The sequence below is a fragment of the Magnolia sinica genome, chromosome 2, assembly GCF_029962835.1.
Source record: "Magnolia sinica isolate HGM2019 chromosome 2, MsV1, whole genome shotgun sequence".
NCBI classification, from domain to species: domain Eukaryota; kingdom Viridiplantae; phylum Streptophyta; class Magnoliopsida; order Magnoliales; family Magnoliaceae; genus Magnolia; species Magnolia sinica.
Genome location: NC_080574.1, coordinates 124,056,993 through 124,071,829, shown reverse-complemented (window position 1 = coordinate 124,071,829; position 14,837 = coordinate 124,056,993). Strand labels below are relative to the sequence as shown.

The 14,837-nt window shown below is 37.9% G+C and overlaps 1 protein-coding gene across 2 annotated transcripts in view; it reads left to right on the top strand.

Moving 5' to 3' along the window:
* Positions 1-13,217, top strand: part of LOC131237546 (nicotinate phosphoribosyltransferase 2-like) — a 60,213-nt gene extending 46,996 nt beyond the window's left edge. The window contains exons 14-16 of one of the 2 annotated variants that reach the window (XM_058235363.1): positions 9,592-9,700; positions 11,899-12,011; positions 12,916-13,217. In XM_058235363.1, coding sequence (XP_058091346.1) covers positions 9,592-9,700; positions 11,899-12,011; positions 12,916-12,993 — 300 coding nt within the window. In that variant the 3' untranslated portion in view covers positions 12,994-13,217. Of the gene's footprint in view, positions 1-9,591; positions 9,701-11,898; positions 12,012-12,915 lie in introns of those variants that run through there. The other variant, XM_058235365.1, reaches the window with a different exon arrangement.
* The last annotated feature ends 1,620 nt before the right edge of the window (positions 13,218-14,837 follow it).

The following is a 14,837-nucleotide window of genomic DNA, read 5'->3' as shown; positions in this document are numbered from 1 at the left end:
CTAATATGCTAAAGACATCAAATTTGATGGGGATATTTCCATGCGTATTTTTTAGACAACTAGCATTAGCCCATGACATACATCTTGCTGCCAAAGCTGGAACAAATATTACTCATACAAAACTAGGACTCATTTGTCAAAACCATGCATTTTTTTTATGGGTGGGAAAAAAAGAAAAAGAAAAAAAGAAGATGAATAACTGTGGGGTTGGACGTTGGGGATTATAATATATTCTTCGTCAGCTTAGGAAACCCTTTTGGCTCACTACATTTTCATTAGTCCCCAGCTCAGCCAATGTCGCCCTTTTCTTCCTTGATTTGTAATTTTTTAGTTGTATCTCTCAGCTTTTTATTGCTGTTAATAAATTTATCGATGGTCCCTCTGTGAAAAAAAGAATCAAATTATCAACTATTATATATGAAGTAATCAAGGCTATCAAGAATCTACCATCTATTATCGAGCATCATGAACCTATATATATATATACATATACATATATATATATTGGATTCAAGTGAATAAATAAAGAAAGTTATCTGACATGTCTCTTTTGAGAAACCTGCTAGTTCTTTTCAGCATATCTCCAGAAAAGTCGAATGCCCTTGCTTTCAAGCGTGAAACAACAAGAAAGAAAGAATAAAAGATACATCTCATCATTTCTACTCATTTCGAATGATCCAATACATGGCTTGTTCGCAACAAATGTCCTGTCATCTTATCCAAATTCAATTGAAACCATGTGGATCGGCCCTTTTCTTAGTTTCTATTGAAATATATATATAACTCTGTCTTTACTTGAGTGCATGTGTATATATTTTTTGGTATGCTTTGCTGGAGCACCATATGTACATATAGATGAATAATATGAGGGTTGTGAATAGATAACAACACTACCTTTTTCCCTAGCCATCTTTTCTCTCTCTTTCTACACTTCCTTTTCCACTCTTTCTACTGATTTATTCTCCGATCTACTTTAACTTGGTATCAAAGCAAGGATTCATCTTGCTGTTTTGTTCATAGCTGCGACACTTCACTGATGTAAGCTACCGTACGATTGACGTTAGCATTTGTACCATTCGTACGACCGTGTAACAAATGAAGTATTTGGTTTGATAGATCTTGATTTTAGAAGGTTTATGGTGATTTTTGTGGAATTTTTTGAGCAATCTTAAGGTGAGTTTTGAGGCCCCAGGGTATTTTTCAGAAATGGCCCATTTCGAGTTTTTCTAAGATTTCTTCCAATTGGATGAGTTTTTCTGAGGAAGGTTAGAAGGGGGTTGGTCGGTTTGACCATTATTGACTACCCTAGGAGTTTTTTCTTTTTTTGCATGGAGAGTGGCTTTTCCTTGGTTTTTGGGGAGATTGGTGTGCGGTTTTGACGTTTTTGCTATGTTTCCCCCTTTTTCATGTGAACTCAGATAGGGTCCGGTGTCCAACATCCTTTTAGGCATGATTTTTTACTTTTCCTTTAAGCTTTTGGGTTTGTTATGTGGAATTTCTGATTTTCTAGCAGTGTGGCTATACACTGAAAATTAGGTGTATTTGCCATTTCGGTGTGATTAGGATAATTGTTGTGGTTTATATATATATCTGGTCATTCTCCATCTCTCTTTCAACCTAGTATGGAAGATATGCTCTTTACTGGAGCTCTTATGTGGCTTTCTGATGCTCACACCTTGTTGATTACAACTGTCAAGTTAAATGGGAACAATTATTTGCAATGGGCCCAATCCATCAAGCTCATTTTTGTAGAAAGTGAGCGACTTTCTTATATCTTGGATGAGCCTCTACATTCAACTGATGAGGGATTTAAAACCTAGACTAAGAAAAATTATCAAGTTATGGCTTTGCTCTTGATCCGGTGGTAGACTCATAGGAGTTTTAGCACCTGGTCAAGAGTTCGAGCACCCATAGGTGGTGAAAACCCACTACGGCGTGAGTGTGTGTGCATGTGTTAAAAAATGATCAAGTTATGGCTTTGCTTCTAAATAATATGGAGAGCACCATTAGCGATTCTGTTATGTTTTAACGTCAGCTAAGAAGATATGGGATACTATCCAAGACATGTATTCTTAAGCTCGCAACATATCCAAGGTGTACATGTTGATTTCGGACATATGTAAGTTTCACCAAGAATCTAGAAAGCCTGAAGGAGTACTTCACTATCTTATGTGGTATGTTGGGATGAGCTTGACATATACCATCATGTCCCATCTCATTGTGCTCAAGATCATGAACTTATTCGACAACAATTTGAAGAGACTCGGATCATGCAATTTCTCTCTGGACTCGATTCAGAATATTAGTGATCATCGTCAAATTCTAGCTATGGAGCCCTTCTCTTCTCTACCAATTGTCTACTCTCATGTTCAGAGAATCACCGATCCTTCTTTTGTTGCACCCGTTGTCGATGATAGATCTGCATTCATAACTGGTAAACACCTTTCTAGTTTTGGTTCTCGGTCTTCAAGTTAGAGCACCCCAAGTACCAATCATGCTCCTGGTTACAACAATAGAGGTCAAGCTCTTGACAGAAGTAGTTGTGATTACCGCATTTTTAGTTGCTATGGACATGGTTGTGATGGATCTCTCCATACTTGCTCTCATTGCGGTGGCATTATCATACAATTGATCGATGTTAGGATATTGTTGATCGCCCTTCGTGGGTAGGTGCTTATATGACCGATGTCATATCATCTAGTTATGAGAAATCTCGTCAAGTACCTTCGGCATTGTCCCATGAGATGTTAGCTTCAGGTGATTCAGTTACCATCACTCGAGAAGCATATGGTGCCTTGATGTACTACCACTCTTGTTACCTGATCCCTACTTCCAGTGTTAGCTTAGCCCAATCAGGTATTGCACTCCATGCGTCCTCATCTCCCTCATCTCATGTGACCAGTAAGCTTCATTTTTTCCAATCTTATGAACCTAGTACTCACTCTAATTTTGTTATAGTTGCCAATGGTAATCACTCTCCCTGGATTGGATCCATCACCCTTTCTCCTACCATTTAACTATCTTATGTTCTCCAGGTTCTTCTTTTTCATTAAATATGTTGTCTGTTAGTTCCCTTACTAAATCATTACATTGTTCCATAACATTCTTTCCTTCTCATTGTGTATGTTCAGATCTCTAAACAAAGTAAACAGTTGGTAGGGGTAGTAAATGTGATAGGATTGACTTCCTATATGATAGCCTAACTAATCCTATGAGTACTTCGTCATTAGATGGGGAGTCCATGTCTGGATGGCATTGTTGTTTAGGGCATCCATCTTTATCAAGACAGAAACTTGTTTTCCCTCCTATCTCTACTGTTAAACCATTATGTTGTGATACTTGTGAATTCTGTAAGCATTATAGAACTGTGTTTCCTCCCATTTCGATTGCAAAGAAGTCTAGACCTTTTCAATTGATTCATTCTAATGTTTAGGGCCCTTGGCCTGTTGACTCTATCCTAGGTTATAAATATTGTGGCCTTCATTGATGATCATTCTCGAATGACATGAGTTTACCTTGAAATTCAAACATGAAGTTTTTGATATGTCCAAGGCCTTTTACAACGAAGCCGTTACTCAATTTCAATGCCCCATTAAAGTTTTTCGTTCTGACAATGGGTGAGTATATATCGAAAGCTTTCTTGACCTTTTTGCAGGATTATGGTATTTTATCTTAGACTTCTTATCTAAGGACCCCTCAACAAAACGGTGTTGCGGAAAAGAAGAATCGTCATCTTGTCGAAGTTATACGTGCGCTTCTCCTTTGTATGAATGTTCCAAAACGTTTTTGGGATGATGCTTTATTTACTATTGTATTTCTTATTAATCGCATTGCATTTAAGGTTTTACACAATAAGTTTTCCTTTGAACTTTTACACCTCATGATAAAGCCTTTCCTTTGTCTCCTAGAGTTTTTTTTATTGTACTTGTTTTGTTCATAAACTTGATGGCAGTAATGACAAGTTAAGTCCTTGGTCTGAAAAATATGTTTTTTTTTTTTTTGAGATATTCACGATCCCAGAAGGGGTATAAGTGTTATAAGCCCCTGACTCACAAGAAGTATGTATCAACAGATGTCACATTCTTTGAAGATGATCCCTACTTCTCACCTGAAGGACATTCACTACACAATCATCTTACCAATTAGGGGGAGACTCCATTAAATCCACCTTTACCTCTTCCAATTCCCTCTCTTAATGAAGATTCACATCTTTCTGAACCTCTTAAGCCATTACGTGTGTACCAAATACTGAAGAATCCTCTGCTAATAAGCCTTTCATCATTTCATCCTATTTTATTTTTTTATGGAGATCCAGGTATTATCTCTTAGTCTTATGATGATCTTCCTATTGCTTTACACAAACCTAGTCGATCATGTACTCGTTATCCTATCCATGATTATGTTTCCTTTCAATGCTTGTCTCCTACTTTCAGGCCTTTTCCTACCTAGTGTTCAAATTATCTACGATATTATCGAAATATCTCCAATATTATCTTTATCTCCAGCTCAGCGATACCGATAATGCTGGTAGTATCAGAAATTTCAGGTATTAACAATGTATCACTAAGTATCACCAACGCATCAAAATCGCTAATGTAATCGCCAATATTTTCAACTATGTAAATTCTAGGTGTCGCTTGTATTGCCAATGCATCAATATCGCCAATGTATCGCCAATATTTTTTACTATATAAATTCTAAGTAATGCTTGTATCATAAGTGTATCGATGATATTTCAATAATATCGCCAATGTATTGATATCATCAAATTTTTGTTTATTAGAAAAAATTTTATTTCATTTTTTTTTTCATGGGCATATGGTTGTATGTAGTTTCAATTTGTCATTGATAATATTAATAATATCTCCATATTATCGATATCGCAACATGCACGATATCGGGACCACAATCTTTCATTTCCTTTCCAAATGATTTCTTAGTGAAATATCATGTGTTGTTGATATTTTGCAATATCGATGGATGTTTGGATAGTTAAATTGGGCGGATGGGATGGTTGGACTAATTTCTTACAATAGTACATGCTTTTAAGGTCCCATTAAATGGAAACTTGTTATATATGCATTCTTTTTGCAATTTTTTATTTCTAAATATGCAAATATGTACATTTTAACATGTCCTGAAGTTTCGTTGAAAATTCCACCGTTTTCCCATGTTTCCTTGCATTTCCGGTTATCAACGATATGATCGACGATATCGATATTGTTTCCGTATCCCTAGCCAACGAAACTTACAGCGATATTGATACTTCGAACACTGTTCCTACCTTGGTCTCCTCTTCATCTATTCCTTGCATTCTCAAGGAGGCCCTTAGTAATCTTGACTGGAGGCTATGATGGAAGAAATGTAAGCACTTGAACAAAATGATACATGAGAGCTAGTTCCCTTTCCTAAGGGTAATTGGGTAAGTAGAAAGTTGGGTGCCACTGGATTTATACTATTAAGTACCTTCCAAATAGATTAATTGATCGATATAAGGCTCAATTAGTCGCCAAGGGCTATACTCAAGCTTATGGTGTGGATTACTTTGAGACCTCCCCTGTGGCTAAAGCTTAATTTAGTTTGTGTGGTCATTTCGTTAGCTGCAAATCTATCTTGGCCATTATTCCAGCTGGATGTGAAGAACGCATTTCTTCATAGTGACCTTGCTGAGGAAGTGTATATGGATCAACCACTAGGTTTTTCCCTGACCAGTAGCTCACATTGGGTTTGTTGTCTCAAGAAGGCTATCTATGGTCTTAAATAATCACCCCAAGCTTGGTTTGACAAGTTTAGCCATGCGTTGTTAGACTTCGACTTTGTTCGTAGTCATTTAGATCATTCTCTCTTCATCTGTCGCCATACTACCGGGATTATGATTTTACTGGTCTATGTAGATGATATTATTTTAGCTGGTGATGATGTTGTGGGCATTATTGCTTTCAAATCCTTTATTCAAACACGATTTGCAATAAAAGATTTAGGTACACTTCACTACTTTCTTGGTATTAAAGGTTCCAGATCTAAGTCTTGAATTGTTCTATTGTAGCGAAAATATTCTTTCGATCTCTTGTCTAAGACTAGCATGCTTGGGTGTCCATTTGTTGCCACTCCTATGGATGTTGCTCAAAAACTATCTTGATGATGGTGATCCTTTATTTAATCTTGATATGTATCGTTACTTGGTTGGTCTTCTCATTTATTTGACTATTACATGGCTTGACTTGTCATTTGCGGTAGGCGTCGTAAGTCAATTTATGCATGCTCCTCGTACAACCCATCTTTTTACTATGTATTGGATCTTCCATTATCTCAAATCGGCTTCTGGTCGAGGCTTACAATTTCAGTGACATGGTCATCCTCACCTCTTTGGTTACTCTGATGCTGACTATGCCGGTAGTCTTCATGATCGCCAATCTATATCTTGCTATTGCACCTTTGTGGGTGGAAGAGTAAAAAGCAGTTAGTGGTTACTCAGTCCATTGCAAATGCTGAATATAGAGCAATGGCACGCCGCGTGTGAACTTATGTGGCTTCATACCTTGTTACAAGAGCTTGGTTACTCTCTTTCTGGTCCCATTCCTTTGTACCGTAACAATCAAGTTGTTATTCATATTGCTAGCAACTCTGTGTTTCATGAGCGCACCAAATATATTGAGATAGACTATCATTTCATCCGTGAAAAGGTGGCCACGAAAGAAATTGCGACTCCATTCATTCATTCTAGGGAGTAGCTAGCTGATATGTTCATTGAATCCATTGCTCAGGATCGCTTGCATCATCTAGTGGACAAGTTCGGCATAATTGATATCTATGCCCTAACTTAGTATTGATATATATATATATATAACTTTGTCTTTAGTTGAGTGCATGTGTGTATGATTTTTTTTTTTTTTAATGCTCTACTGGAGCACCAAATGTACAAATATACAAATAATATGAGGGTTGTGAAGAGATTACTCAACCTATTGTCCTAGCCATCTTCTCTTTTCTCTCTCTTTCTACACTTCCTCTTCCATACGTACTGATTTCTTCTCCAATCAACTTCAACTATTTCAGCCTTTCAGGTACCTGTTTTAGATTGTTCCATTGAGTTGTGATGCAGGCAGCATCTAGTCAAAACCAATCTCCACCGTTGATTTTTGTACGGGTTGTGATCGAAACATCCAAAGGCTAAGATTTCCTAAAAAATCATCTATGGCTCTTTATTTCCGTACAACCCCACTTTAAAGTGTTATCTTCTCGGACAATCAGCCCCTGAGCACATCCAAGTGGGCCAGAAGGATGTGGACTCCATGGATCTATTTCAACTGTTGGAGGTTCCCATGTTGAATGCAGGTAGATCCTAGCATTTCCTACCAAAATGGCCGGCTCTACTCTCCAATAAAACTTCTTATGTCTCATATAAACCAGAATTGTACTCTCCATGCAGGGTCTCACCCACACAACTGGGATTGTCCTCTGTACTGTGGGCCCATTAATGCAGGGGCATTTTCACACCGGGCTCGAGTGGGGTCGCTTGTGGGATGCAGGGGCACACTCGGGGTGGGTGCGGCCCACGGAGGATTCAAGACTCCTCACCGGGAGTGATTAATGCGCATTTCACATCAGGCTCGAGTGGGGGAGCCCATGAGATGCGGGGACACACTCGGGGTGGGCGGCCCATGTGATTTGGGGCCCACGAAGGGGATTCGGTCGAGGTCCTAACCCATGCGATGTGGGGCCTGAGCTATGAGATAAAGGGATTAATTCGCCATACTCTAATAGTTCGAGCTTTTAGAGCAAGTGGTTAATTGTCCTGCATCATCCAACATCAGGAAGGCTTGCTATTAACAAGGAGCTAGGTTGCTAGATGTTTGGGCCACTTGGGCCCCACTGTGGTGTGATGCACAAGGACATCTAATGGTGTTTGCAAGTGACCAAGGATGTGGGATTACATGGATAATTGCCTTTGGAAGAGTGATCTAGCAAACGGAGTCTAGCTTGCATTGCTATTGGTTTGCTTTGTTGTTTTCTTAATCCCTATTTACTGTTGGGATTAGCCCTTCATTTCTATTGGTAATTATTTAGTAATATAGGATTTGATTGGCTAGGACAGATTAGGGAGTTTGTTATTAGCTGAGAATATGTGGCAAACACCTAGTTGAATGTAAGTAAGAGATTGATATCTTAATAAATCACTCTACATATTAGAGATGGGACTTGTAAGTTTGTGATTAGAGAAGAGGCCATCCAGAGCCCTGTATTTCATTTATCTTGGGTACATTCTTACCTTCACCATGGTACTTGGCTCACATGCTACCCTATCTCATTGCTACATTTTAGCTGGCATTCAATTGGGTTGTTTGGGACCACACCAAGTTACAATCTTCTTCTTCTTCTTCTTCTTCCTCTCTTTTTTTTTTTTTGTTCTGATTTTTTCCTCCTTCCCCATCTTTCTATAGTAAGTTGCTCCTAGAAAGCTAGCTTGCATTTAGTATGTGCAATCAGTGTTCAAATTATCTTCGATATTATCTTTATCTCCTGCTCAGCGATACTGATAACACCGGTAGCGATACCGATAACGCCGGTAGTATCAGAAATTCCAAGTATTAGCAATGTATCGCTAAGTATCGCCAACGTATCAATATCGCTAATGTAATCGCCAATATTTTTAACTATGTAAATTCTAGGTGTCTACTACCAATGCATCAATATCACCAATGTATCACCAATATTTTCGACTATGTAAATTCTAGGTAATGCTTGTATCATAAGTGTATCAACAATATTTCAATAATATCGCCAACGAATTGATATTCATCAAATTTTAGTTTATTAGAATATATATATATATATATATATATATATATATATATATATATATATATATATATATATATATATATATATATATATATATATATTTCAATTTTTCTTTCATGGGCACATGGTTCAATTTGTCATTGATAATATCTCGATATTATCGATATCGCTGCATGCACGATATTGAGACCACAATCTTCCGTTTCCTTTCCAATTGTTGATGATTTCTTAGTGAAATATCATGTGTTGTTGATATTTTGCAATATTGATGGATGTTTGGATGGAAGGTTGGATGGTTAAATAGGCCGGATAGGATGGTTGGACTGATTTCTTAAAACAACACATGCTTTTAAGGCCCCATTAAATGGAAACTTGCTATGTATGCATTCTTTTTGCACTTTTTATTTATTTATTTCTAAATATGCAAATATGTACATTTTAACATCTCCTGAAGTTTTGCTGAAAATTCCACCATTTTCCCCATGCTTCCCCGCATTTCTGGTTATCGGCGATATCGATATTGTTTCCGTATCCCTGGCCAGCGAAACTTGTAGCGATGCTGATACTTCAAACACTGTGCAATCAAACAAAAACTGCAGGACTATGTAGGAAATAAAATCCTCCATTTATCAATATTGCATGATCCACTTTACTCCATTAAGGTCTGCTATTAAGTATTTCTTAGTAACAATTAAGTAAATTGTGCAATGCTGATGAAAACAATACCTGCACTGTTTCCTCATACCATTCTCTCTCTCTCTCCCCCCTTCTTTTTTTCTGAACATTCAGGTAGCAGAACGGATTTTGTGCCGTCACCCTTTCAATGAATCTAAGAGAGCATATGTTGTGCCCCAGCGTGTTGAGGAGCTTCTGAAGTGTTACTGGGCTGGAGGTTCAGGTATTAATCTTCAGCTATATAGTTCATTATTTATTACCATGCTGTAGACTTGTATCTTCCTAATATAACTTGGAGGTTGGCACGTGTGTTGGTGTTGGACACAGATCTGGGTGTTGGCACAGCAGTTTTTAAAATTCAGATTCTCCAACATGTCCGTATTGATATTTAAATGATAAAATATTGTATTTTAATAGTATAATGAAATTACTTATAGAGAAAGATTTGTGTGGTTGCCAAATCTTAACGCACATTACAAAATGAGCTTTTGGATATTCAAATTTGAAATGGCCTTTAGATTCCCACCAACCATCTTTAAATGGTGGGAGGTGTGTGCACTGTGCACATTGAAATCACGCCCTTATTTATATGTAAAAATGCCAAAAATAAAGGCCATTAATGATAAACCTCATCATCATCATCATCAAAGTGCTATCCCAACTAATTGGGGTCATCCAAGTCTACTTTCCCTCATCTTATTACTTATTGGTGCTACTCCTAAATTCCCTCAAATGCATTTGTTTCTAATTCTATCCTTGTCATGTCACTCATCCATCTCAACATCCTTATGTCAGCTACACATCTTATGAACATGTTGTTCCTTAATTGCCTAACATTCTATCTCATAAAATTTCAGAGACTTCTCATTTCTTTCACCCCGCTTGAATTCTATGGGCAACATCATTCTCAATCTCTTCACTCTCATGACTTATCAACCCAAGATCAAAATTGGTTATTTTGGGACTGATGATAAACCTAAAACAATTATTACTATGTGAAAAAAGTTTTCCAACTATAGATCATCATCATCAACAACATCATAGCCTTATCCCTACTAATTGGGATCAGCTACATGAATCCTTTTTACGCCCTTACACCCTATGAAGGGCCATACTTCAATTAGACCATATGTCTTGTAGTCTTTTCCAAATATAGATATTGGTAGTTATTAAACAACACGCACGCATGGACGCAGCAAACTTAATGAATCTTGTGACCTTTGCAACTGTCAACAACTTGTTCTTGGGGACTCTGTCCGGTCTATATTCATTCCTTGGTCAAACGTGTTCTTGCATCATCAGCTTTATGAATCTTGTGACCTTCACAACTGTCAACAAGCTGTTCTCAGGGACTGTCTCGTCTTTAGGGACTATATTCTTTCCTTAGTCAATCAAGTTATTGCGTCATCAGCTTTTTGCGTATAATAATCGCTGAATGTACGGCTTGTGGTACTGCTTGCAGTACAGACTACATGCAGTACGGACTGCTCTTCCTGCTGTTAACAGTACTTTCCTTCTGTGTTTTGGAGGTTTCAGGCCTAGCTTGAGAACAAATATCATCAGGGAAGAAAGGATGCATCTCCTTGACCCCATTTTGGAAGCTTCAGTGACATGACAAAACTATGATTATATCATTTACTTGATTAGCAAATCTATGGGGTTATTATTTATTCATTGCATTGATATCAGCCTGAAATTTGTTTCCTTTCCTTCTTGGCACCTTTGTAGTCTTTCTAATTTCCACCGTTGAGGAATCCAACTTTGACACGAGAAAGGATTTGTGTCATGCCGGGAGTCATGTTGAGTCCAGCTGTTTGAACACCTAAACACAGAATGGTCTCATCAGACACACTTTTTTTAAAAAAAATAAAATAAAATAAAATAAAAATAATGACTAAAATTTTATTCTCCAAAAGAAACCAAGAGGATACAAATTAGTTCAGAATAAAAAATCAGAAAACAGAGACATTTTGGGCCAACTAATAAAAAGAAAGGAAGCAGGATAAGCTTTTGGAATGCCAAACTCCCAATCCGCTAACCTGCAAGACCACCGAATGACCTTTCCCTGAAATGCTGAGACTCAAGCACACAATTGACGGTCATTGACAAAATCTTCCTATTCAAAGCTGCAGTAGAGGAGTATTTGTTATTAAAAAGCAAAAATAAATAAATCTGGCATGCCTTTTCCTCCTAATCCCCACAAAATCCAAGAAAAAAAATATCCAAATATTTCTTACAACCTTCAAACCATTGATAGAACAAAGTCACCTCATCAATAGAGCCATTAAACACCCAATTCATCCCAAAAATTTTATAACAAATGAGTTCACACTTTGGCCATACCACAATGAATAAATAGGTGGTCCACTGATTCTACATTTACAATCCAAAATTTTAACTTATTCTCTTTGCCGCTTGAAGATAAAGTAAGAGAAGTGCTACCGCCACTGAAAGAGATCAGAGATCGTTGCAGGCAACAGATGGATCAAATGCGGTCAGATCACATGAGACGGTTGAATCCAACACCTTACAAGGTGTGATTTTATTTCACCAGCTTTATATATTTGTGGTCCCTGCTAAACTGCTAAGGCTGCTCTTGATAGTAGTACATCAAATCCTATGAAAACTGACATACATGCAAGATCCGGGCATTCATCAGGTGGGCCTTACCCTGTATTTGCTGTGGCCCAAAAATTGGAATGGTCTAGCCATCAATTGGGCCACCTGTTTACAAATACAAAGATTTATGGAAAAATAATTGGAATAATGGTCCACATTCAATGCACATGATTTTTAAGCAATTGCACATACACAATGCCTTCCACCTGATTAATGGGCTAGATTTCATGCAACTATGCAACGATTGAACAGGAGGATCCACGGGTAGCCATTCACTTATTGCCTGTTTGGAGCATGGGATTAGGTGGTATGGAATTGCATTTGGTCCAATGTACATTCCATTTGGCGTTTGGAATCAATGGGAAGGATTGGATTAATCCAGGTATTTGACCTTTCAGTCCCAGCAGGAGAAATAACGGGATTTCTACTGGATTTCAAAATCCACTACATTTGTGGGCCCCACATTGATGCATGTGGTATATCCACACCGTCCATCCATATGTGCCCTTTACATGTAACACTCAAGTTGCATATGAATATACGTGACCTGCATCAGTTGTGAAATTTGGTCCGTTAATTACAGTTCCTGTGTCCACCAAACACTGGTTTCCCATAAAACAGTGTTTTTCCCAAAGGAAGAATTCGATCCCAAATGCGGGATTGGATGGTCAAAATACCATGGTATTTCCAGATATATAATCATTATGTAATAATGGTGTTAATTCCATCTAATGCAATTCAATACCACTTAATCACACGTTCCAACAGGTCCTTAAATTATTGTGATTCATTAGATTAACAAAATGTTTTTTGAGGCAGGTGAGTGTCAGTGCAAAGTTGTACGACTTCATTCATTTCTTATGGTTGAACGAGGCACCTGTCGGAGAATTGCAGTGAGAGTATCCACATGGCAAAAGCGGCAAGAGCAAGAAATAAGAAGGGTGATGGTCTTAGTGAAAATGGGAGGTCTGGGTTCTTCATCAGAAGGGACCTGTTGGGCATGTTCCTTGGGCACCTTTTGATAAACTGAAAAATAAGCTCTGAAAATTAATCTAAGTGCTGAATTGTAAATTTGAAGTTTAGGGATACTTTAGTGGAAAGTGAAAAGAAATTTTCATACACCACCACTTTCAGCATTCAGCCTTCAGCATTAAGTAAAGGGAGGGGAGTTGGAAAGAAAAAAAAAACACCATATTTTTAATGAAATTAATTTAAGAACTTAATAAGTTGGATTTGCCAAACGATCTGAACCAATGACAATCACTGAAAATATCAAAATTCAGTGATAAGTGCTTGAAAATAAGTTTTATCTAATGGTCCATAGCATTAGTGACCAATGGTAATCAACGTCTACATTCATCATCCATGAGGCACCTGGTAGGCCCGCCCGATCTTTATTCTAGGACACATTTACCATGGGACCTGCTTGATGAACGTCCCGGATGTCTCGGGCAGATGCCAGATTGGCATGTGTTGGGGTGTTTGTGTTTGCATGTGTATATAAGCGACTGAAATAGCATTCCTCTACATGTAAATTGTTGTTTATCTGTTCATCATTGAATTCAAATGCCAGAACACAATCGAACCAGATTAACCCCATCTGTGACTCAGGTGAACTGCACGATTGGAAACTGTGTACAGGGCAATACTTACCCTCCAAACCGTTTCCCTTCATGTGGTCCACTTGAATCATGGATGGATCTGATTGTTGGGCCCAGGCCTAAGTTTTCATGTTTGCATCTAAGGTTTGGAGTGGATTTTATATAATCATTGCAAGCCCGGTAGAAATCAAGGGTGGACGGCTCTCTCCCAATTGTTCCCTTGGTGTTTCCCTTTATTTCCTAGGGGGGTCATTCCGATGTGTATGTGAGATACACTCTTGACTATTAGATGTAACACTACATTAGGCCCATGGAAAAAAAAATAAAAAATAATCAAGCTAACCTGTGATTTTGATGGGCCACACCAAGGGAAATCATTGGGAGGAATGTCTGCTGTTGATTTTCTTTGTAGGCATACCGTGATGATTATACCAAATCCACTCACCATTAGATTCCATACCAAAACTTAGCCCTGGGGCCTAAAAATCAGGCCCATCCACGATTGAAGTGTGCCACATGAACGTAAAAAGTTTGTGGGCTGAGCGTTGTCATGTATACTATTTCTGATCGTTTGCACCTAACATGGGGTTACACACCTGGCAGTCGGAGTGGATTTCACATAAACTCTATGGTGGGCCCATCGACCCCTTTTCCAAGTTGTGAAATAACTCCTCTCCAATATTTAAGCCGGTTGGACTTTGACAGTTTATCATTATGTGTTAGAGATCACGATCTCTTGTACAAAGCTATGATTAATTAAACTGAGAAGAACCCATTTTGAGGCGTATACCAAACAGGCCCAAAATGAAGTGGACCCATTTTCAGTTGTCTACTAAACTGGCCTAAAATCTTCAAAGTGGAACTAAAATCTCCAAAGAACTTCCAATATGAATCCGAACAATATGACATTGATCGACTGAAATGGAAGATTAGGATTCATCGTAGCCTACTCTAATTAATTAGCATAAGGCTTACATCATGATGATGATGCTATATCCAGTCCAGTTGGGTTAAGTATCATTGTCAACCTGACCCAAGTGAATCGAGTTAGAATTTTCGTGTCTTTAAAAAAAGAAAAAAAAAAAAGAAAAAGAAAAAAGAAGAGAGGTGAGATATGTCACATGTGCCAATGTTGCACTC